The sequence below is a fragment of the Gymnoscopelus braueri genome (genome assembly GCF_963280865.1).
Source record: "Gymnoscopelus braueri genome assembly, chromosome: 11".
Lineage (NCBI taxonomy): Eukaryota > Metazoa > Chordata > Actinopteri > Myctophiformes > Myctophidae > Gymnoscopelus > Gymnoscopelus braueri.
The window spans coordinates 30963944-30990634 of record NC_137613.1 but is presented as its reverse complement, the minus strand read 5'-3'; the positions used below and the strand labels follow the sequence as shown (position 1 = coordinate 30990634).

At 41.0% G+C, this 26691-nt stretch overlaps 1 protein-coding gene across 2 annotated transcripts in view; it reads left to right on the top strand.

Annotated features, from left to right (window-relative positions):
• osbpl10a (oxysterol binding protein-like 10a) overlaps window positions 1–26691 on the top strand; it is a 90274-nt gene that overhangs the window by 10980 nt on the left and 52603 nt on the right. For both annotated transcript variants that reach the window (XM_080441545.1, XM_080441544.1), the window contains exons 2-5: window positions 8655–8830; window positions 17836–17915; window positions 21316–21378; window positions 24954–25151. In XM_080441545.1, coding sequence (XP_080297671.1) covers window positions 8655–8830; window positions 17836–17915; window positions 21316–21378; window positions 24954–25151 — 517 coding nt within the window. The remainder of the gene's footprint in view (window positions 1–8654; window positions 8831–17835; window positions 17916–21315; window positions 21379–24953; window positions 25152–26691) is intronic.

Here is a 26691-nt window from a genome sequence, read left to right as displayed (position 1 = left end):
CTCCACTCACAATTTGGCTTTTTCTAACCCTTGTCAAGTAGGCCTGTCACAATTATTACATGATCGCCTAATCGCAATTATTTAAAATAATTTCAATTATTTTGCATAATTGTCATAATCGTTTCGATGTTCAAAAATAGTGTAAATTGCAGATATACAAGCTCACAACGAGTCGTGATGCGGCACTATATATCTTTTTTTAAAGTTTGATAGTGTATAATATATATTATAAGTATGTATATTATCCTTATTATAAATATATTTTTTGTATAGTTCAGTTATTTGTCATATCTGTACTGTGCAATGCCAAAAACACTTAAATCATTAATCGCAATTATTTGCGACAATTACTCGGCAAGTAAAATGTCATGATCGTGACAGCCCTGGTGATCGGGACGGCCCTATTGTCAAGAAAACTTGTTCGATTTGAGAGATCAATGCCATGTATTAGCACTGAGCAATACATGCAAGTTGAGCGTTGTTTGCTTTGGCAGTCTGGTCACAAACCTTCTCATGCTGTATAAACGGTACAATGAAATGTGTTTCTGAAAACATTTGAGGGTGAAAATAGGCAATGCAGTAACATAATCTCTTGATTCATATTTGAGCAGCGCTGTCTGGTTTGACAGTTTGATCTGAGTTTGTGTGAACCTGTTGTGCTGCGCTGGACAGACCTGCAGACTGTCAGTCATCATATCAAACCTGACACATATTAGATTTAACCCGTTTTTTTGTTGTTGTTGTTTTTTTCATGCTGGCTTCCCTATTTTGGGCATATCAATCATTATAGGCAACAATTTTAAATAAATAACAAAAATAGCCAAAATAGCTTGTAGATCGCTGTTTATGCTATTTGAAAGTATAAAATAGGGCTTAAGTGATTTAAGCAATATTACACGAAAGGTTGTGCATTACCATCATTATTAGTGATGCGCTCAGTCAGGAACGAGGCGCTTGTGCAGAGTTCGTTTTTTTTCTTTTTCTTTTTTCATGGACAGATTTAGCTACTACTGTATGTCTGTGAACTTCAAACTTGTACTGGCACAGCGTATTGACGATGCTAGAGTGGGAGGAGCTTCTGGTAAAGTCGAGGTTGAACAGTAGGCTATATTTCTAATCATGGCGGAGTATTATTTATAGACCTTAGGCATTTTTCAGAGACTATTTCGGCCTATTTTGGCCAGAACTACCCATTGTATAATAACGGTTGTGAACTTGTGATTAGTCTCATGTAGCTAGACAAACAGATGTCACCTATAGTATCGATACGCCTGGTGACTAAAACTGTATTGAAACAATTCAGAGATTTCAAACATAACTGCATTGCAGTTATGTTTTAAATGCAAAGACTTTTAGGGCAGTCCTTCATATTGGGACTTGTGATTGGCCCAATGTGGGCCAGGTCAGCTGGAAATGTGTCTGAACGGTAGGGTGGGCAGACATATCTGCCAGAGCAAATACAAAGATGACCTTGCAGATTTGTCTAGTTTCCAGGCTACCCTGGCCCTGTGCATTTCAAATGCACCAATCCCACTTAGCTAAACCATCCAAGGTTACACAGCACGTTCTAATTCATATTACCTGCCAGTCACTGTTGTGATTCAGTTAGGTGGTGATCGTGAGCCTTTATGTTGCTCCTGGCAGATCAGCATCACATGACAAAATCCCAGGGAGAGGACTTGAATTGTGCTGACAAATGTTTTTCTGCAGCAGAGTCAATGTTAAAACCATTAGGAAATGGCAGTGTATCTGTTGCTGTGGATAATAACACTGCGCTAAGCACATTTAACAGAACTATTATTACCAAGGTTATTTATTGATAGTAGAAAGAAATGTGTCTTCATGGTAAAACTCTGTTTGTCAAAGTGGATAATACCCGAGTGGTTGAATGAGGGAGGAACTGTGTTGGACTATCAGAAACTGACCTAATGTTGCTACACAGTTTAAGGATTGTGTTTTCCATGCCTGGAAACATTATGGTGTCATGGAAATTCTAACTATTAACCACTTTCAACTCAAATCTGCATAGGTGAAGATTTACACAATTTCTTTAAACAAATTTCCACATTTTAGAAACTATTTTGAAAATAGCCGATCTACAGTACAAGCTATTTTCACTATTCATCTTAAATGTTTGGCTTACTGTAAGTGGATAACTATGTGAACTTGTTAAGCTCATTAAACAATCCCACAAGAGTGAATCATAATGTAGGGAATGAATCAAACTGTTTGTTTATTGAAAGTTTCCAGAGAACAGAACCGAACATCAGCCCGAGAACTACTAAAACTCACTGTCTTATTATATTCAGTTGGTGGGCATCAATAGAAAAAATAAAACTGGCACATCCGCTGGGCAGCAGGTGCAGGACCAACAGTGGATTAATATAAGAAATAATAGAAGGCCGCACGCTGTGACTTTACAAGAAGCTCCCAGTCAAGGCTTTATTTGTAGATTAACTTTTTGACAGAAGGTCTTCTTCAGAATTAGGCAAAGGACAAACACAATACTCCTTATAAGTGGTAACACATTACATTACAGTCATTTAGCAGACGCTTTTATCCAAAGCGACTTACAATAAGTGTATTCAACATAGGTAGGGAACGAAAACTACTAATCACCAGAAGTCTTTAGTGCATTTTCTGCAAAAACAAGCAACCAAGAGTATACCTAGCGCTAAGGTAAAAGTGCAATATATCAGCTACCTATTTCCTTAAACAGATGAGACAAAATAGCTAAATCAAATGAGCATGAGCTAAAACAAATAATATCGACTAAACAAGATCCAATAAACAATCCAATAATCCAATAAACAATACAGCAATAGAAAACAAGCGTTCGTACAACTAGTTAACAACAAGTAGGTCAGGCAGAGAGGAAGGGTAGTGTTTCCTGAAGAGGTGAGTTTTCAGCCTGCGGCGAAATATGGGCAGTGACTCTGCTGTCCTAACATCAGTGGGAAGTTCATTCCACCACTGTGGGGCCAGAACAGAAAAGAGTCGTGACCGTGTGGATCGGCCAGAAGGACCCTTGAGTGACGAGGCAATCAGTCGCCCCGAGGTGGCAGACCGAAGTGGTCGGGCAGGGGTGTAGGCATCGACCATAGCCCGGAGGTAGGAAGGAGCTGTTCCTTTCACTGCCCTATAGGCTAGCACCACGGTTTTGAACTGGATGCGAGCCGCTACGGGGAGCCAGTGTAGAGAGCGGAGAAGGATGGTTGTGTGGGAGAACTTGGGGCGGTTGAACACCAGGCGAGCCGCAGCTTTCTGAACAAGCTCCAGAGGTTTGATGGCAGATGCCGGAGCACCAGCAAGGAGGGAGTTGCAGTAGTCCAGGCGGGAGATGACGAGAGCCTGGATGAGCACCTGGGCTGCCTTCTCCGTGAGGAAGGGGCGAATCCTCCTGATGTTGTAGAGCAGGAATCTGCAGGACCTCGTCACTGATGCGATGTTTGCCGAGAACATCAGTTGATCGTCCAGGGTCACACCCAGATTCTTCGCAGTCCGAGTTGAGGTCACCACAGCATTATCAATGGTGATGGCCATGTCTCGGTGCGGACAGCCCTTCCCCGGGAGGAACATCAGCTCGGTCTTGTCCAGGTTGAGCTTCAGGTGGTTTGTCGACATCCACTCCGAGATGTCAGCCAGATGTCAGCCAGATGTCAGCCAGACAAGCAACACCTCAGACCAGCCACCAATCAGTTCTGGGCTGAAATGATCACACAGGTGCAATCAATGTGTTGCAAAAACAGCCTATAGTAGGATTGAACTATTATAGATACAACATCAAGAATACAAAATAGCAGAATACAAAAAAATACAGCATTTGTATGCAAAAAAACAAATGATATACAAAAGAAAAAATATATGAAGATTATAAGACAGTGAGTAATTCAAACCATAGATGGTGGTCAATACTACACTGAAGTGAACAATAAAAACGGGGACCAAATCACAATGCAGTGATGACCTACACTTATTTTATGGTAGGCTAAAACCAAGACCCACATGGTGGGATGTGATACAGTCAAAGGCAGGGGGAGACTATCAATCTGAAACACAGGCAAAAGGGGACCCATTAATAGAAAGAAAGCACAGATAGAATGACAGGTTACAAGAACGGTCTGATATCGAGGGCTTAATTTAGGCCCTTATTAACAGTGTCTAATGTAGAGATCCAAAATTCCTCTCTCCTGAGAAGCAGTGTGTTAATGTCACCTCCTCTGGGGGGCAATTTGACCATTAATAACCTTATCTTTATTGGACCACACAGGACACGGCACCCCTCTGTGCCATTGTCAGGCTTTGCAGAGGCTGACCTTAGTTGACCTCTGACTGCGAAGCCCGACCTTATCTCTATATCTTTTATTCACGACAGAGCAATACAGCAACATAGCCTGCTTCTCAGAACACAAATATTAAGAAATATTAATATAGCCCTATTTATCGCAAACCAATATTTTCCCTCACAATGGTAAGTTCTACTAAAATGTCCTTGTATTTTCGGTCAATTAGTAATTGGATGGTATGTGTATCCGTTTCATTGGGTATTGAGTACTAGTGTCTGTAGTGTCTTGTAGTTGTTTATGTGTTTGCATGTGTGTACCTTTTTGAAAGATTCAATACAAATATTTGTATAATAACAATGGTAAGTTATACCTCACAATCTTTGAAAATGTTAAGGTTAATCTATCTTAATTTAATTTGAATGTCTACTGAAAGACTACAGACATTACAGATCATTAGGGAAACAATAACTCTTTGTGCTGTTGAGTTAATTTACATTAGTAGTAGTACATAGTAGTGGAAATGTCATGCAATTAGATTTGCAAAGACATATTGGCCTACAAAATGATTATTTGCTTTGTGTGGATATTAATGTTACTGTTTACAAATGAATTGAATGGTTATTCTATCCTTGTTTGTAACGGTCCATTAGGTGACAAGCATAATGCCTAATTCATCTGTTGCGAGCTTGCAGATCATTTATGTTTGGTGCATGACATTGTTGTATTATCATTATGGTTTAATTTGACATTGGTTACTCATGCGTTGAAAGGTAAAGGTTGTTATGCTGCCTTGTAGCTTAACTTGCAGAAGTGTGTGTGTGTGTGTGTGTGTGTGTGTGTGTGTGTGTGTGTGTGTGTGTGTGTGTGTGTGTGTGTGTGTGTGTGTGTGTGTGTGTGTGTGTGTGTGTGTGTGTGTGTGTGTGTGTGTGTGTGTGTGTGTGTGTGTGTGTGTGTGTGTGTGTGTGTGTGAGAGAGGGGAAAGAGTTATTGTAGTGAGAGAGAGAGAGAAGCGATAAGGACTGACTCAGGCACAAAGTTCCCTGACACTGGCCAACATGAATCACCCACCGTTGTAATGTAGGAGAGGATCAATTACCCTCTCTCTCTTGTGCGCTCTCGTGCTCGCTCTCTCTCTCTTTCAACCCCCCCCTCTCTCAAGGGAAATCCTGAGGGTTCATGGGAAAATGTCAGATGTGAAAGACCGACTTCCTTGTTTGTCCTCTCACCTCTTACTTGGGTGTAGTGGAATCCTAGTACTACATTGCACAGACGCACACCAGACACACATCGACATAGTTGTTGACTGTGGTCACCCTAGTGTGTTTCCTCTGTTGAACCTACATAGACCTACTGTCGATATCAGTCTATTAGAATGAACATTGGAATGTTTTATGTTTCATATTTTTTCCATCTGCACAAGAAGCATTTCTGCCTTGCATAGTTCTCTCTTTTGCTATCCTTCTAACTCTTTCTATAACTCCAATGTTGAGTGCTTACACACACACACACACACACACACACACACACACACACACACACACACACACACACACACACACACACACACACACACACACACACACACACACACAAATAAAATCCACCCACTCTTCTACACCTGTAATTGTGTGATGTGACGATAACATTGATTCTGGGCTATTATTACAAAAATATGATAGGATATACAAAAATCTCAAAGTTCAGGTTAAGGAGGACAGAATACTCACATTTCACTTTTTATTTGGCTCAGTTAGAAAATGCTTATGCATTTTGGCACAGAGCTGGAAATGTGAGAATTGGTCCTCCTTGACCTCCTTGGCCAGGCTGGGTTGCCAACCCAGGCTCACCCTCTGTCAGTCGACGGATGCAGCCGTCAGTCAGGAGTCAGGACACAAGGAAACTGCAGGGGGAATAGTTTGGACGACAGGTGGTGCAATTGTGCCGGTTTGTGGCGCCCCCTATGGGCACAATTTAAAGCACTTTTGGAGGTGCGCTCTATGTGATTCCTATTTTGGTATGATGTTGCATTCATGATATGTCGTTTTTGTAAAAGAAATGGGAGGCAATTACAGGCAAACAGTATGGGTTGACTCATGAGAACATTTGGGCCTAATTTGGGACTTTTAAAAGCATGCTGACCCACCTTTTCACTGCAGTGTAGAGGACTCCTATAGGTTTCTTGTTGTGCTAGTTTAGTCTTCTTGTTTTCTCCTATGTTTTCTCTTTCCTCAGGCTGCGGCCTGGGCCAGTGTAATAACTAGATGGGGGTGCACAATAAATACCATATACCCATGAACCTAGAGGCCCCTCAATGTGTGATACAAATGTGGGGCAGATCAGATCAGTTCATGATTTGCGGCATTAGTTGCAAAACGGAAATGTTGGAAAATAGGATTGTATGGTTCAAGAGTTATAGGCCAAAACGTGAAGCGACCTGTTATAGCACCACCATGAGGCCGATTGGAAAAATTGGGTGTGGCAGTTCTTCCTTGGCCTACTGGGAGTGTGCAGGCAAAGCTTCACTGCAATCGGACACTGCGTCTATGATTTGTGGCACTTTGTGCAAAATGGGCCCCTCCCACAAACCAATTGTAGCTAATCGGAATGGAATCTGAAAAATCTGACATCTTGATCACATGACTCCAGATATTGTGTATTGTGTGTGGGGTGGAGGTTCTTCCTTGGCCTACTGGGAGAGTGTGTACAAAGTTTCTCGCTGATCGGTCCAACGTTGCCGCAGATTAGCTGTTCACAGACAGACAAACAAACAAACAAACAAACGGACGTATAGGGGCGAAAAAATTGTCTCCATAGAACTTCTTGCAATACCCCACCACAGGATATACATTTCTCAATAGAGGAGCAGACCCTACTACAAAAACTGCATTCTCTTGTTACTCTAGTTACTAGAGTAACAATTCCTGTACTTCCTGTACATACTTCCTGTATGGTAGTACTAGAGTCTAGTACATACAGGAAGGTCAAAATAACGTCTTAACCCATTTAGGGCGGTAACCCCTATTTGTAACTACCTTTCAAGACGGGAACCCCTTTTGGGGTTGTTGCAACATAATTGTTTTGTAATTTTTGAATAAATATTTGAAGCTTTTCAGAAAACCTAGGTCTTAGGAACTTAGGTGATGGATTGCTGCTTTACTTCATGCATTGATACCTTGTGTTCTTCTCGAATCAAATACAGGGAAGATTGAGGATGTTGTAATCACTGAAACACTTGGCACCAGCAGAGTCTGTAAGGATGGACTTTTGCTGGTGTCTGAGGTGGAATTATTGAGCCATGTAACCACTGACTGGGTCAATACTGAAGCCTCTCTCATCAGACATGGAAAGAGAGCATTGATCTTTAACGTGTCAAAATCCCTAGAAAAAGATCAAATGTACGGTGCTTCAGGAGGAGAGACAAACATAGGCAAGTCCAGAATCATATGCTGTATGTGTAGGTACCAATACCATCCACAACAAAGCTAACTGAACCATATATGACACTAAAGTGGTGTTAGCCCAAGGCCACACCACTTCATATAGTATATTGTATAACATTGTGTTGCATATACTTAGACCGCCTATTGAAGACCTGTGCAATAAGTCTATTGCACATCTCTAAAGTTTAGAGAGCCATGTGTGCACAGCACATGCTTACATGGGTGCAATGCATGCAGTTATATTTACACACATAGCTTTGTATTGCACTGCAGGAAGGGAGAGGCAGGAATTCAATTTGGTCATAATTGAATGTGCTTCAATAATGACACAGCAGAACAGAGCAGGGTTTAATTTTCACGCCCTGAGCTGTGAGTTCCGCACAAGATGGCCAAGCTGATCGCCACCTTGACTGATCAGGAAATGAGCCTCCGAGAGGGTGATCTTTCAAAGTGCAAGGGGTTGGTTTAGAGGAGGATTTTCAGCGTGGATGGAGTTAATGAAGGTTAGCCCACACGCTGCCACTTTGCACTGGATGGAAGACATTTAAGTGTGCCATATATTCCCGATGAAGCTCTTTCATTACCTTCCTCACAGTCAAATTATTAATTCACCCACCTTTCTCTCTCTCCCTCTTTTTCTCTCTTGCTCTTTCACACAGGAAATACACAGTCTGGAAAGGTTATGCAATTACAGCAACAGCAATATTAGAAAGTGTTATCAGTGAACATGATAATGAGAACATACAACAAAATGATGACATTAATGCTGTTTTTCCTCTCTTCTGCCTTACCTTCTTTTTCTGTTTCCTTCTCTCTCTATCTCTCACTACATCCTCTATCCCCCTCATTTATGAGTCTCTCTCTCTCTCTCTCTCCCCCTTTGTCTCTTTCTCCATTTCTTGCTCTGTCCCCCCCCTCTTCTCTGCAGATACTTTGTTTTAGATCCAGAACTGGGACAGTTGCAGTATTTTGTCAATGAGCAGGGAAAGAGCCAGAAGCCCCGAGGTTCCCTGCCCCTGATTGGTGCCTCAGTAACCCAGAGCGACGAGGCTCCGCACATGTTCGTTGTAAACTCTGTCAACGGAGAGCTGTACAAACTCAGAGGTATGACCTCATGCTGGCCTCGACTGCCCTTATTTGGCAAACTAGTAACACATGCTGAACATAACGCGTCACAGTTGGACCAAAGACAAAGATAACCAAGTGTGTACTGTAAACACTGCAGTTATTATTACACACTGCTTCTGATTATTGGGTGTTTTGGTTGCAGTAGAACAGTAATCCCAAAAGCAGCTTAAACAGCACCCTCACCTCTTTATGGAAAATGGATTACTAGAATGAATCACGTGTGTGTGTGTGTGTGTATGTGTGCACAGGAAAAAATGCCCTTTTCCAAGGTACATTAACACTCTGGGATTGTGTCATTGATTCTCGCAGCGGTGTGGAAGATTATGTGAGTCACAATGGCTGGAGTCAGATTTTAACTTTGATTACAACGGTAGATTAATGTTTCCCCTGTGCTGTGAATCTATTTGTGTGGATGCAAATATCACTGGCTCTGAATGAACTGCTGAATTGGTGAATTCACTGGTTCCTGCTTGGTCTTTCATTAGTAGAGAGGAATCCAATGACCGCTGCTAAAAAAATACTGCTAAAGAACATAAATGCATTGTGTACATACTATATAGTATAGAACGGATGCTTTTTAGTCACTAGCCTGTAAAAGGGATGTTTGTATTTTCATTCAGCGTGTCCATGTATTTAAATACTCTGTGGTAAAAGCTTAAATATTAATCTAAATCTTAAAAGAAAAAATCACTGAAGTCCACAATGACTCTTGGTCCACATTTAACAAGATGGGGTCTAATATTGGTGTAGCTTCCATGTGGATCTCGGACTTCATGTGGACAGTCTATGATGTCAGCCATCTATGATGTCAGTACTACTATGACCTACTATTTCAGTAGGTCAGTTGTCTCTGTATTTGGGCAAGGTTTCAGCTTGTTTTGGCCGCCGTTGACTTCCATTATAAAATAAACAATGTAAAACGTTAAGTATGTAATTTTTTTTGTTGAATGTAATGTGAAAAGAATTCAGCGTGCTACTTCCTTGGCCTACTGGCAGCATGCACAAGAAATTTAGATAGGTAGGTTTGTGAGATTATCCCTGGATAGACTAGAGTCTATAGACCCTCTTTTAGATGGCTCGGCACCTAAAAGTACCTTAAAAAGTACTTCAACACGAAAGCCAGTAAATATTTTAAAATTAGTAATAGAAACAGAACGAGGTATGGTTCATGATTAAAGATGACCTATTTTGGGTCCAAAAATGTACAAGGCTACTGCCTTCAAAGCTATTAGCGTTACTAAAATGGGATGTCACTTGTAAGAGCTGGTCCCTGACCATTAGACTAGAGCTGGTCACTGTGCTACAGGCCTACTGCACCTTGGCACTGACCTGTATTCACTGAGGCAAGATGGACTCCTTGAACCTGTTTAAGAGTCTCTGGAATGTCCCTTACACTCCCAAAGCGGGATATCAGAATAACGTGGCCTATATTCTATGAATAACTCAGCCATCCGTGTACACGCTAAGAGGAAAGAAAATAATCGCACAGAGAGATGGAGGTGGGAGGCATAGCCTCCAGGCACAGGGGAGGATTTATACAGTTCACTGGAGAGGTATGACTTGTTACTGACTAGAGCTGAAGGAAAACACACTCGCAAGTCAAAGAACTCCTGGAGACCCATTGAGATAATTGGTGCATGATTTAGTGAATCCACTCAGCGAAAAACCCAGCTCTTTCCAGACGTTTTATCTTTACTGCATATAAGAAAGTAAAAAAAAATACTTTTTTCACTTGTGGAGTTGCTGGAAGTGGAATGGCGACGTTTGAAATAAATGTAGAATTTTTCATAAACAGCACAGGGGAGGAACAAAGCCCCTTTACACAGTCGGTTATTTAGATTAGTAGGTAGGCTCAGATTTGACATTGGTTGCCATGGTGACCCCCGGAAAGGCCTTTCCTCGTGGGGAAAGATAAAGTTCAATGTTCAAGTGGCAGTCGGTATCCAGTTAGCCTCTCAGTGTTGATACTGTCTGAAAAGCAGCTTTGTTTGACCCCTTCAGACCACCAGTAGCTTATACCACTGTTTCCCAAACAGTGGGTCGGGACCGATTTGTGGATCCACGGATCCATTTTCGTGGGTCGCGAGTGAATATGCCTTTTATTTTTTGTTTCCTTTATTTTCATGAGTTGAAAACAAAATGAACATTTTTCTAAAATAATTTCATGAATAAAAGAAAAATAATCAAAGAAAGCCCCCAAATTAGAAAACGAATGTGTCAGAAGTAGTGAAAATAGCAGATCTGCATGCTCGCAATGCGGCGCGAAGCGACACGTTGTGGACTTGTAGATCTGCTATTTTCACTAGTTTGGGGCAAACATCTGATTTTTCTTTTGGGTCTTGAGCTAAAAAGTTTAGGAACCACTGGCTTGCGCTCACTGTGTTAGACTTCTGTGATTCAGAAGCTGCCTTGAGATTTGTACACGATCATGACTCATAGTAATTTATTTCATTCTGTGTGAACGTAAAAATCACTATTCATCTCCGTTGGACCGGGGACAACAGTTGTGACATGTAGCGGAAGCTGAGGTGGATCCAGCCTGCTGAACACTGACTAAGCTGTCTACAAGGTCATGTGCTAAAGTAAAAAATGAAATAAAATGCAACGCCAGAATTTTATTACCTGGTGCAGGAGAAACAGTTGGCCTTGTATTTTACTGTTGGTCAAGAGAAGAGTAGAGAGAGGGGGAGAGAGAGAAATTGGGAGGGAGAGGATTTAAATCATGCTTGAATGATTAGACGTCGTGGGATGAAGCTGTTCATCATTCTACACCTCGCTGAAAGCAGTCATGTGTTGATGGAGGTCGAGTCATTTTTGAACACGCTGATTAGGATGCCAACCTCCATCTTCCTAACCGCACTATGTATCTGAATAATTAAATCCTGCCTGTCCAAAAGATAATGATCATTATTAAGCCACAGGTTTTCAAAGTGGGGGCCGCGAGGGGCCGCAAGGGTAGCCAATTGGACAGGAAAGAAAAGACAAAGGAAAAAAATAATGTGTATGTGTGTATTATACATAAAAAATAATTTCAGTTCAAATTCAATTAATTATATTATTGTGCCATTTTAAGTTCTTTCTGGGGTCATTATTGTCAAGCGTTTTCAAAAAGAATGAAAAATTTCGAGCTGCTATTTTGCAATGTCGTTTTTAAGCCATTTTGGGGGTCCTTGACATGAAAAAGTTTGAGAGCCCTTCGTATTAAGCCGTCAGCTGCAATGCGGTTCCTTTATCCAACTGATTCTGCAACAGTGCAACAGTGAACCTAGTTCTGTTCTGTAGAATGGCCTCCATTAATTCTGATATCATATTATATCTCCTTAAATTAATTAGATTTCCCTGGCTGGTACATGCATTGATTCTGATGCGTATCAAAATCAGGACCAATAACTGCTTCTGTCTGCTTCTGGCAGACTCGCTGCCCATCTGAAAACTCACCTCTTCAGACTCCACCTCACCCCCTCGCACTTCTCTGTCCTTGTATCACTTCTTGTCGCCTATTTTGATAGATGCTAGTTATACTATGCAGATGTGTTGGTTAATTCTTCACATATTATGTGTTGTTACTTAGATACGTTTTTTTTTTGCTTTTCCAGAAATGCTTAGAATGTGAGTGAGATACTATGTTGTGTAGACAGATGCTACCGTAGGTTTGATGTTTACCCGTTATAGTTTCTTTAAAACACGACCTTGTTCTCTTTGCACTCTAATTATGTGACCATTTACTCTGTTTGTTGACTAGTGTTACCATTCCATTTTCTGTGATCTCGCACTTGTAAGTCGCTCTGGATAAGAGCGTCTTCTGAATGCCTAAACTGTAAATTGTAAATGGTCTCATCACTGTAATCAGCAACAGTGTGATTATGTGCTGATGGTGGTACTACAATTGACTAGCAATTAAGTGGTAGTAGTTCTGTCTATTTCACTGTCTCTCTCTCTTTGTCTTCGTCTTTTTCTCTCCCTTTGTCTGTCTGTATAGCATTCAGCCACCATCCAAGCACCTCCTAGAATTAGTTTTTGGCATTTAAATGCAATTCACCGACCAGGAAAGTGAAGTCTATTGTAGCTCCTGGTGAATGGACAGATGCAGAACAGGCCCTCGTTAGTACTTTCTCATTAGACCTTTCAATTGCGACAGAGGCATTCATCAAATGAATACCTTGAAGCTCAATTTCCGAGTTCTGTGTCTTGTTGTGATACAATACCATTGTTGAATTTGTCAGTAGAATCATTGACCCTATAAACCCTATATACTTCTTTGATCGGGGTCCTCCAGGGGTTTATCCTAGGCCCACTCATTCTTTCCCTCTACACCAAATCTCTTCATAGAAAATACCCTGGACCTTATTTTCGCTGAATGTACTACTGCCAGGCCCAGTATGGGGACGCCAGGGTTCAAGAGGTAAAAACTAGGCAGTTTGTTCCAAAGTAATGATTACTGTATGTGGGGTACGTGTACTGTATGTAGTAGCTTTAAGAAATAGTTCACCCAAGAAATGACTTTATTTCCATCGTTTACCTACCCGGTGGTGTCTTTGACTCGCTGAGAGTTTAATTTTGTAAAACATTCCTTAAAAATTAAGAATCACTTGATGAATGGAATTAATGAGACTCCACTTAACAGCAAAACGATATAAAAAATGTGTCCATAAAGTCCAAAACACAGTTCATAATGCAGCCTGTTCTATCTCTTCACGTTCTATATTTTCTTTTTCTATGGTTATAGAACGAGAAAATAAACGTACTGGCTAAACCGGCTCATGCATGAAAGATGCACGCGTCACATGCACTCGTGTGCATGTGAATAAGCTCCGGTTGAACCCTTGGAACGGGCACGCCCATGCACGTTCTTTGCTCGTGCATGAGCCGGTTTAGCTTCCAGGTGTTTTAAAATTCTTTGGTGATATTTCTGGAACAGCGGACTTCAGTAGACCAGAATCTAAATGATAATATGAGCGGTGTTTTGGACTTTATGGACAGATTTCTTATATAGCTTTGCTGTTGTTACGTGGAGTCATTTTTGGAATGATTTATGGAATGTTTTACAACTAAAACTCTGCACGAGTCAAAGACAACACCGGGTGGGTAAACAATGGGAATAAAGTAATTTCTTGGTGTGAACTATTCCTTTAGATTTTCCTCAATTACAATAAGCTTGTACACATCACAGAAAATAATAATGTAGATGCTCACTTATTCCCAGTCCAAGTTGCACTTTTAAGTGAGAGATTTAAAAGACCAGTGATGGAATTGAAGGAGTGACAGATTTGAAGGCATAACAGGGTTTGTGAGATGGTGGCATAACTTTCTTCCAACTAAAGAGTATCAGATGTCTAGTGGCTGTAGCTTAGTGAGTCGAGAGGCCGTCATGTAACCTGAAGGTTACCAGTTCGCCCCCGGTCTGCCCAGTCTACACGTACGTGTCGAAGTGTCCCTGAGCAAAAGGCACCTAACCCCTAAAAGCTCCCCCCTTGAGCGCTCATCATGACCACCTGAGCAGAATTTACCCTGTGGGATTAATAAAGGTCTACATAGCGTAGTAAATGCGTCAGCTTTATGAGTTGTTATTGGTGACTCCTGTAGGACTACACCAAACAATGCAATCAATGGGTTAGGATCAATAACCTTATGTGAAAAGGTATTAAATACACCTGTCCTAAATGTAATGTTAATGGCCCTTTTGTCCATAACAATATTACCGTACCTTCCCCATCTTTTATTGCAGATAATAAAACCTGCCCACTGTGTTAGTTTATGGCACAGCTCATTGGCGTGGTCCCATGTTCATAAATATTATGATGTGTTTTTAAATGAAGATATATAGCATTAACATTAGTAAGGGAATCACTTTCTGTCTGAAGGGAAATTCTCTCCCTGCATTAGAGGTCTTCACAGGTCCAACATGACGGAGCTAAACCCTAATGCACTGTTTCCCAAACTTTTTATGGGTCGCGAGTAAACACCCCTTTATTTTTTGTTTCCTACATTTTGTTATTCATTATTAAAAAAATTCACAAGTCAAAAACAAATTCAAACGTTTTCCCAAAGAATTCCATTAAAAACGAAATACATTAATTAGAGGGAAAATATATGTTGTGAGCTTGTAGATTGGCTATTTTCACTAGTTTGGGTCCTGGGGAGACATCAAATTTCTCTTTTGGGTCTCAAGCTAAAAAGTTTGGGAACCACTGCCCTAATGGACCCGTTAAATTCGTTCAGAGATTCGATTAGTTCAGAGATATTACAGAACCAACTCTTACTGTTGGATATTATATGGAGCTGACAAACCTAATAATTACAATTGCTATTCAAAATGCTGTTCTACCAGTAGATAGTCGGTGATAATATGCTAATGAAGTGTGCTACGTAGCATCTGCTCTCTCAACTCAGCTGGCATGCATTTGCAGCTTTTCTCCCCTTATTTTGCGCTGCAGTAATCTGATCCTATATGAGCATAATCATCACATAAGTTAAACAGCACTACATGCTATTCTCTCCTGATCATCAGCACTGAGTACGAGTCTTCGCGGATCCACCCAGGTGTTATGCATAATGATCAACAGACCTGGGACGCAAGGTAATAGAATCTGAACCGACCTGGACCCAATTGACCATAATAAAACACGGATGTGATCCCGTATGGGTCTCGGGTATTGTCGGATATTTTCGGTTTCGCTGGATTCCGTGTCAAGTTGAATTGGTCAACCACTTTAATCCTGTCCATCAACTTAGTTTGTAGCCCATTTGGTTTCCTTTTTATATGAGCGTTTATAGGATATCGGTGGGGATGAGCATCTAAACAATAAACATATCGTTTTATAAACGTAAAACACAATGCAACTGCTTCATTCTGGAACATGGCAATACTCATGCTCGTCTCTTGCATTGGGGGAGTGCCTGCTCTTCCAGTCAACCTCCTCTCCTAAACCGCTTACCATGTGAGTGCACACAGAGGAACAGAAATGCTGTATACAATGTATAATAGGGAGGTTGAAGGAGTGTGAATCCCGGCAGGGGGTCTTTGCAAATGACAGCTGGGTACAGGTGTTCCTGTATTCATACCTCCCCGGCACCTGCTCCCCTCAGAGACAAAAGCAGCCGCGCTCCATGGCTGAGCACAGCGTGTGCACCGCGCTCATCAAAGACTTACACTGAATGTCTCATTTTCTGTGAATTTCCTTCTCTCTTAATCCATTGAGACCGGGAACGCATCGGTGTAATTTTATTTCCTTGGCTATTCAAAAATAGTAGATATACAAGCTCATAGCGCGGCACCGATCATAGCTTGTTTTTTTGCAAATCTTTGAATATATATATTTTCCAAATTCATTTGTAACTCAAATCTCAAAACATTTTGAGATGGGGGTCCGCGGCCAAATACATATCTAAAAATGTTTTCTACATCCTAACATTATGTTGCTATATCAGTGGTGCTCCAACTTTTCCACGTCAAGGACCCACAAAATTATATGTATTTGGCCGCGGACCCCCATCTCAAAATATGTTGTTCCAGGGACCCCCAGAAGCACAACATGTTCGCAAAAAAATAGCAGATCTACAAGTTCGTAGCGCGACACTCAGTGCCGCGCTATGAGCTTGTAGATCTGCTATTTTTTTTAATAGCCAAAGAAATCTCAAATGACACAAGATGCTTTTCTGGTCTAAATGGGTTAAGATGGCTTTTATAAGAGTTCACGCTGGTGCTGCAGCTGTGGGCAGCGTGACAAGTGTGAATATTTTCACCCTATGGTGACGTAAGTCCTATCTCTAGTCTAAATAACGTGTCATAGGATAGATAAAAATGTACCTCCTCCCGTAAAGGATTAGGCGTTCAATCCTTGTCGTTTTTCTTCTTTTTTCTTTTAGAGTAGTAATATTGCCTTCGGGCACTTGAGGACAATGTTATTTTCAGTTCCTAATTAATAAGAATTATGTCACGTCACTTCTCTCTTATGAGTTACCATGGAGACAGGTCTCTTGTGTTGCTGGATCTGTGTAACTCTGTGACGCCTCAGGCAGTCCTTAAGTGCCCCATCTTGCAAATAAGTTTAGAAAATGTACTACGATGTTGTCTGGTATAATCGGTCTCATAATGGACCGAGATCTAAAGCAGTCTCGTGCCATTGACTAAAACGTTAAAGGCCAACTAAAACCGTGATTTAGGATGCAGTAAAGCAGCTTTATAGATCAGGGCATTCATTGCCTCCGGCAGCTCTTTGACTTACTGTACATATTTATGTCGGCTGACGTTTCGGCCTGACTTGACCTTCCGTGATATCAGAGCTGTTGGCGAAAACATTCTGAGCTCATCAATCAGAGATCTGGAAGGAAAGGATAGTGTTGCCTGGAGCAAGCAGCCGGCCCATGTCTGGTTAAAGTACAGTTCTCACTGTCAGTCCTCTTGCTTGGCCTACTGTAATGTGGATAAGAGGACAGATTGTTAAGTGTATGAACCAACAGTATTTTAACCAAACAATTTGGTCACAAAGTTCCTCCACAGACCAATAAAAGTAGATAAAATACAGATAAAAAAAGGTGTGTGTGTGTGTGTGTGTTGTCTCTGGATATCAAATCAGACATGCCATAGGCATGTCTGTCAGGTTGTCAAGTCAATTTATCTGTATGGCACATTTAGTAGGTAAACTCAACGTGCTTCACATTAAGAACACAAACGCATGCTAGTACGCACGCACGCACGCACACACAGACAATATCATGATATGATGTAGAGAATAATAGTGTTATATTGTAATGGTATAATAGTTTTATACTATAGTGATATAGTATTGTTATACTGTAGTGAGATAGTAATAGTGTTAAATACTGTAGTGGTATAATAGTGTTTTACTGTAGTGAATGTGATATAATAGTGTTGTTTTACTGTAGTGATACAATAGTGTTATACTGTAGTGATATTTCTCATTGTCTGGATCATGTAATGTTTCTTATATTGTGTTGTGTTGCATTGTGTGTCCCTGCAGCCTCTGATGCCAAGGAACAACAGTTCTGGATCAATCAACTCCAAGCCTGCGCCAGACGCCACTCTGACTGCAGTGCCAAGGTGTGTGCACAGACACACACACACACAAAAACACACACAGTTGACAGTTCAAAACACTGGCCACAGCCAGGAATGGCTCACTCACTCAGGAAGGTGTTTGACATTTCACTGAAGATGCATGTTTCTCTGTCTGTTTATAGATGCCATTGTGACGCTTGTGTAAACCCAAGTGAGGTTCAGTGAGTTGCATACCGGACTTGACCAGATCTCATTTTGTTTTAGTGTTCGGTTCTGCTGTAGTGCCGCTGTAGTCTTCTTCATTCTGGCCATCTTAAAGTTTCCAATATGCTTTCAGCTCAGATGTTTAAACCATTGCAACGTTTCATAGACTCGACACGGCTTGTTTTTCTTTGCCTTGCTAATATTTTGAAGTCACGGTCACGCTAAAGTAACCTCTCCCTCTCAACTGTGATCGGTGCAACAGAATCGCAACTGAATCCGTTTTCAGCGGCCGTTGCAAACCACACCACAAATTGGTGACAGTCCTATATTAATTCAAAGTTTGTTCCTAGAAATGTAATGGTAATACTGAAGTGGAATGTTGCATAATCCTATACAATAATTAGGTGTTCTGATCACAATTTAAATATCAATTGTTTTATATTTTATATAAAACAATTGTTTATTTTAAATAACTAGAATAGAATTTTTAGATAAGTAAGCACAAGTGAGGTGAATATGTTTAACTGCTTATTTTGTGCTAGTTATAAATCGTTGTGATTTAAGATATTTTCTAAATGGTAAGAGTGTCTAATTAGACTATTGAAGATAGTATCCTTCGCGTGTCTCCTGACTACGTCAATGAACAGCTGCAAACAACAGTAATTGGCATCCAATTAATGCTGTACAGATACCTAATTAATGTAGTCTTGTCTCTATGCAGACTTTGTGTGCTACTCTACCAACTGCACTGTATCTCCCAGAAATGCTGTCAAGCTCAGCTTCTACATACTGCATCTCTGGGTTTAGAAATGTGAGCTATAAGCTTCCCTGTGCAACATGTCATATGGATGCTGAGAAAAAAAGAAATCATTCAGCACCTCACCCACATTAGAGTTGAGGATTGTGGAAAACACACTAATAGGCTGCTTCCCTCTATGAGGAGACAGCAGGACTAACTGTACATTCTCCATTGGTATATCAGCTCATTTTAGAGAATGCCCTTTTTGGCTGTAACCATGGATACATGAGCTAATAGCCAAGTGAACACTATGATGCTAGTCTGGATGTGTTGACTAGAGCAGTGGTTCTCAACCTGGGGGTCGCAATTTCAAGCCCTGCGACGTCAAGGGAAAATCCTGGATTAAAAGATTCAGTACTCCATTTGAAAACTTGAACCCAGAGTTTATTAAAACTCGATTTTCAGGCCGCTACACAGCCTTCAAATCTAGTCCTACTGTATTTTGCAGAGCAATGATCACAGAGTTATTGCCATTTGAATTGTTAACCCATTCAATCAGAGAGAGTTTCAGAGAACTGATTTAGAAGACATTTGTAGATGCGTTCCCGGATTGAATGAGTTAAACAGTAACACTGCCATAACACTGGTGTACAGTGTTTGTGTGTGGATTGCCACATGTGGCCCCTGGTGTGACTATTGTCATGGCAGACCCCTGAACAGTGTTTGTGCTAAGTTTGGTGTGGATCGGAGCAATGGCGTCCACGGTCTACCCACCCTTTAGGCAATTTTAATATAGGATATTTCATATGCAGTGTTGGGTAGTAACGAATTAATAATAATATATTACTGTAATATTATTACTTTTCCCAGTAACGAGTAAAGTAAGGTATTATTCTGCCAAAACAGTAATATAATACCATATTACTCGGTCAAAAAAGGCCTCGTTACTCGTTACTGATGACGAGCGTCTTTTTTTTACTCCCTCTCCGTCTCTCGTAGAGGCAAGTTGTCGCATCATGCAAAAATAGAGTAGATCTACAAGCTATCAACCTACGTCAACAGAGATGCTTTTTAGCTTGCAGATCAGTTCTTTTTAGCACGCAGCCTGCGCACAGTTATGACGTAGCGCATGACCCGTATGCGACCGCCGCGTCGTGTATTTCTCCGCCGTTGTTTAACTTAAAAAAGCTCTCAAACTTCTATTTTTATGCACGGAATTTACTTATAAGATATCGTTCGGATAGAATTTAGTTGTTTAACTTCATATATATGGTCAATTAATCATGAGAGCCTATTTAAAAATAAAAATTCAGAGAACCGGCAGGGGCAGGCAGTGACACGCATTGTATCCCAATAAAGCAACCTATTCAGAAGTCCCCCTGCGTCACTTGTCTGGAGGTCGGGGAAACGAACTGCTGATGAGGAGAGGAAACAGTGTTCCTCTCCTCTCCTCTCCTCTTCTCTCCTCTATATCATTGGTTCTCAAAGTGGGGTCCGGGGACCCCCAGGGGTCCTTGAGGGAGTTCCAGGGGGTCCCCAGCTAAATGATAGATTAGGCACCAAATGGACCCTTATGGGTCTGTAACTCTGAGAGTGTACAAATGGAACCAAATGGACCCTAACGGGTACATTTGGTTCCATTTGTACACTCTCAGAGTTAAATTGACATAGGTTTTACAATATAAATTGCGGTCCAAGTGATGCCAAATGCCATTAAATGGGGGTCTGTAGCCCTAATGCATGTCAAACTGGGGGTCCTTGAAATTAAAATGGTTGAGAATCACTGCTAGAGTCGTAAAAAAATCTTCTCTTATGGGGGTCCCTGGCATATCTTTTGAAATGGGGATCCGCGGGCTAATAAGTGTCAATTTGGGGGTCCTTGACATGAAAAAGTTTGAGAACCACTGCTCTATATCTCCTCTCCTCTCTCCTCCCCCCCTTGCACTTTGGCTAATTAATATTGACTGGTGTAAGATGTGTTGAAAAGGTTAAGAAATGTTCAAAAAGTTTACTTTATTGTTTCAGTTTTTGAGAGGCTGCAGCCAGTGTGTGCAGTTCAGATTGATGTTGTTCCTGTAAGGATAATTATTGTTCCAATTCCAAATATGGAATTTGCAGCAGCAAAATACTTAAAAGGATAAAGACTGTTGACTGTTTTCTATTGTTCCATTAAATTGGATTCAGTTCTAAAAGGCTAAAAACTGTACACGTCTTTTCTTTTGCGGGGGGCGCGGGGAAAGTAATATAAAGTAATACGTAATATATTACTCTTGATTCCAAGTAATAAGTAATATAATATTATTACTTTTCAAAGGAGTAATAAGTAACATATTACTCTCCTAAGTAATATAGCCCAACACTGTTCATATGTAAGATAATCTTGTGTTAGAGAGGTCAACACTGCTGTGTATTGTATGGTTGTGTATTGAGTCCAAGTCAACGTGTGTGTGTGTGTGTGTGTGTGTGTGTGTGTGTGTGTGTGTGTGTGTGTGTTTTCAGGTGAGGAAATTAAAGGGATCAGATGAACATCTGAGTGTGGAGAGAACAGGCCAGGAGGGGCTGGTGAGTTACTGCATACACACAGACACAGACACACAAAGCTGTACAGTTGACTTCATGTACAATACAAACATACTGTACATCATGATCCGTAGTCTTTTAAGCAAAGCAAATAATATTGTTTGCTCTCCACACTTCAGCCGTTCGTTTAAGTGTGTGTATTTTCTCACTGTTACTACTCAGTGGAGCAGTACTGTTTCATTTGTCTCAATAAAATGCGTACGCTGCTTCATTGCCAACCTGCTCCTCACTGCATCACACACATTTTATTTTACAGAGGAACAATTTTGCCCTCGTAGAGCCTATACATCATCCAAAGATTGCCCAAAATCTAGGCTATTTTAGGGAAGATATATGGGAAATGGTATGTTTTGAGTGAACAAAATATGTATTATGTGAAAATATATTTCCAGGATGCAAACTAATTTTCGTATTGTCTGCCAAGGTTTGTATAATATAAGCTTGTGGGGAAAAAAGTACATTTTTAGTAATGTATAATACGTATTTTTGAAATAACTTTTTTCTGTTTTAACACAGTAACTGTTTCCCATGACGACATTTATTACTGTACCAGTCAGTGTAATCCTTTTCTAAGCCTCAGATCTCTGGTGACAGAGCTGCTCATTATGCAAGGAACGTATGATATGGAATGACTATTTATCCCTGTGATTGTAAAGCTGAAAGAAAGTAACTGAAAGTAAGCTAAAAGAAAGTTTTCCAAAGCTGTATACATCTTACAGATGTCGTTAAATGAGTTGATGGAGTAAACGCAATCTCATCCGAGGTTGTGCTTCTCTACACTGAGTTGATATAATATCTTTGGTAATATTATTACCAAAGAGAGACAATTTATTGTCAAGCCGTATTTGAATTAATTAGCCCATTCGTACAATGGGTGTCTGTCCCATGAAAACCAGAAATTGCACAACAATTGCAGGTAAATCCCACATCCCTATCAGAACATGCACATACAAATTTCAAGCATTTGTATGTCAGTCGGTTGAACACAAGATATAATCAGACTTATTCATGCACTCAAGAATGTCCCTGCCCTCCTGCTCTATCTCTGTCAGACGTCTTCTCTCCGTTCCAGTTTGTTGAGGAGCCTGGAGCTTCTGTCTTTGACAAGTTTAGAGGACAAAGCCTACAGTTTGTGTGTTTGCACGCCTAAATGTTGTTTCCTATTCTGCTTACTCACGACTCGTACAGTAGCTTAAAGGTGATTCATATACTTAGTTGAGCTCCGGCGAGGCACACCAAAAAATAGCCGACCACAATGCATCGCAGTGCAACACGTTGTGAGCTTGTAGATTGATTTTGACTGATGACCCCTTGGCCTTTCCTGTAGCACACACATTATCTGAAAATTGAATGGGCAGATTCCAGGATGAACGTTTTTGGTGACCCCATAGCGTTTCCACTAGCTCCACCCTTTGATCAATTCCCATTTGCTTGTAAGAAGCTAGCCTGGAATCCAGACTGAGTTGCTTTCACTCCGCTTCACAGTGTGGGAGGCTTCCATTTGAGCCTGATTTCATGAACGTCAACTTTTAGATAGGCACTTCATGGCCGATTGGATAGTGCTCAACAAATCGCAGTAGGAAGGGAAGAGACTTGAATTTTACATTGGAAGGTTCTGGTCCCGCCTCGCCCTCAGACCATAATATTTATTGGAAGGCTCTGGTCCCGCCCCGCCCACAGACCAATCTGAATCCTCGGCTCCTTGGTGTCCGAAACTGTTAGTATGACCCAGGCAAAACCACCAGTTATGAGCAATCTTATTCCATTAAAGCATGAGAAATGTTAATCAAGTGTCAGTGGGTGTTTTCCCGCTGCTAACAGGGCCTCTCAGTTAGATGCTGCACTATCCTCAGTTTTTTTTGTTATCCTGTTCTAGCATTTTTCATTTGAAGCCACAGGGAAAGAAACAGTGTTCTAAAACAGTAACCTGGCTGTTTCTCTGTGGGAGGGAGAAAATAGTTTCATCGATTTGATTTTTGTTTTCTGTGTGTCTGTGTGTTCTCTACTCTGGCATGACCAGACCTACTGGTGTCTGAAATGATCTCTGTGACAATGGACACTGCCTAAGATAATAATAATAGGGCTAGATAATTAAAAAAAAAGTATTTTAAAGAATGGTACAATTCAATATCGAGACAAGAGATACATAATTCTTATTCTCTTATCTAATTAGTCTTATCCAATTATCTTATCATCTAATTCACCCTCTCTATCTTTCACTTACCCTTTTAAAGCGTTATGATTCACTGGCCAGTAAATAAAGACAGAACAAAATGGAGACATTATTGAATATCAATATTTGACCTATAAATAGCATGATAACATTTTAATTCCCCCCAGCTTTAGAGTGTACAGAGAGAGTGGGAGGATAGAAAACGAAATTGAGATTCTGTCTGATGCTGCAGCCAGCGTACTGTATAAATACAGTGGCTTTATGTATTAAAAGTACTGGAAACACTTCAATGATCGTGGACAACCAAGGCTCCGAGATGAAGAGGCTTAAACTTACAGGCATAAGCAGAAAATAGACCTTGTTTAAAAAAGTTTTAAATGGCAACTTTGTAGACTTGCATAGATATTCCAGTGGAGAGTTAGCTCTTGAGACATGCAGTAGCCTATAGTAGAATGCATTGGGAAGTCTTAGTGTTCTATACTAGAGGTTCGGGCCGACACCTAGTACGTCGCTCTGCCGATCCGACCAATATGTCTGAGTCATTGTGTCGGGGGTACCCGTTGTACCTGTCTGTCTGTCCCGTTTGTGCCCATATATGGAGATATCTGTATCTGCCAGTCCTTATCCCTTTTATGCCCTATACCTTGTACAGTATATTGGCTTGCCCAGCTACGGGCATATTGGTCGGATCGGCGGTTCTGGACAAACGCAAATCCGAACGACTCGTTGGCGGGCGCCACACTCCCTCTTGTCATTGCCGATGCGCTCGCTGAGTTTGAAGTCGGTCGGTCCCATAAATGCATGCCTATGTTTGGGCGTATTGGGTTTGTTTATGGTTATGTCTGAGTCATAGCGACGTGGCCGTGGTCCTGCCTATATATGGATGTATCGGGTTTGTTTATGGCTATGTCTGAGACAGAGTAACGTGGCCGTGGTCCTGCCTGTATTTGGGCGTATCAGGTTTATTTATGGTTATGTCTGGGTCAGTGACGTGGCCGATATGCCCATATATGGTCACTGCTTTACCCCACTATCCAATCACAAACAGTTAATTTATTTCAGCCTGCGACAGATTTTCACGTCCTCCGATAGGAATGGCCTTTAAGTTGCTCTTTAAGTTGAGTTTCTAAAGCATTCAGTCACTGGTTCAGACACATGGCTCCATTTTGTTTGTACTGTATGCCTGCATTGTCGACAATCTGGACATTTTCAAGGTGCTATTTATTGAACTTGGTTCATAAATGACCCATTTTATTTGTTTGGAGTTTTCTGTTTCTGTGATGGATGACCCACTGGGCTTTGACTCAGTTATCCCCCCCCTCTCTACTCACCTGTTCTGTTCTTCGTGCCTCTTTCACTCTAATTCTCCATCTCTCTTACCTAGGGTTCTTCCTCCTCTGGTCGTACCCGAAGTTTCTCCCTCCTTCCTCACCTTCCTCCATCGTCCTCCCCCGGATCCCAGAGACACCTGGGCCACCCGGCCACGCCCAGCAACATCGTCACCATCACCCACCACAAGTCTCCTGCCGCTGGCCGGCGGGCTAAGAACCAGTACCCAGGAAGACTCATGGAGGTCAAAGAGGTGGGTGTTGGCTGATGATGTCACTTAGTGTGTTCACTTCATGTCAAAACACGACTGTCATCTATCCTACTTTGTCACTCGACAAAAAGGCCCATTTTCAACTGAAAAAGGTAAGATTATTTATTCTTTTTAAAATTTTAACATCCTCCATTTTGCTCATTATCGGTTGCTATTGAGGTCATCTTACAACCTTTGACTGATCCGACTGATATGCCCATATATGGAGATCTCTTTATCTGTCTGTCCTTGTCCCTTTTATGCCCATATATCGAGATCCCTTATGTCATCAGTATATGCCCATATATGGGCATGCCCCCTTTTGTGCTCATATATGAAGCTGACGGATTTGTTTGCGCCTGATGCCATGACGACACATTGAGGTTAGACGACACACTCCATATTTGGACGTGGCTGCATTGGGAACTCCTTATATGGTTATGGCTGTGACATGAGCGTGCATGACGACGTAGTGACATGAGTGTGACGTCAGAGGTCCGCCCGCCGGAATCAAATATGAAAATATGAAATATTTAAAAGGTTACAGAGAAGGGCACAAACGAGGGGGAATGTCAATACAAATGTATTTGATGAGTAATCATCAATAAAATATTTTAACCACTGACATGCCCAAAATAGTGATGGCCAGGGATAATGTGGCTTAACTGGAACCAGGTAGAACCTGTGAGAATCTCCACATTCCCTAGACTAATGCCTGAATGTTGGAAACTGTAGATTCTAGTGGAATTCACTCCCAGACTCTTGCCATGGAGCTGCATTGCATTTTCCATGGCCTTTGTGCTCAGTGTTTGCCCTAGTGTCAGGTGGGTCGCTGCTGGTGCAGTGAGTTCAGCAAATATTTCTGGCCTGCTGTACACTGCAGTACGTTCAATGTCTGTCAGTAACTTTAGCTTGGTTAGCATTTTCCTGTATATACTGTATATCTATACAGTATAACATGGCAGGTGACAGAGATCAGATCTGGCAGAGGATATATTATTGAACCTATGGGTGTATCCTCTGATATACCTGACCGTGTGAGATAAGCAGTGGTGGAAAAAGTACAAATTTTTTTTAGGTAAAAGTATCAATACGGCAATGTAATACTCTGTTACAAGTAAAAGTCCGGAATTCAAAATTACTTTTACTTAAAGTACCAAAAGTAGAAAGTACTCATTATGCAGAATGTCCCTTTTCACAAGTTTTCAAATGTATACAAATATTTTGAAAATAGCAGATCTACAAGCTCACGATGCCAGGCATTGTGAGCTTGTAGATCGTCTATTTTCCAATGACCGCAATGTACAGGGCTGAAGTGGTTAATTAATGTTTTGTAATAATAATCAAAATCTACAAAGTAACTGGTAACTGTTTGGTAAAATGTTTTCAAATAAATGTAGTGGAGTGAAAGTACAATATTTGTCTCAGAGATGAAGTGGAGTAGAAGTAAAAGTATTGAAAATTGGAAATACTCCAGTAAAGTAAAAATCACACCCTGTGTGAAGTGGGCGGTGTCTTCCTAGCTAACCACAATACTGAATGG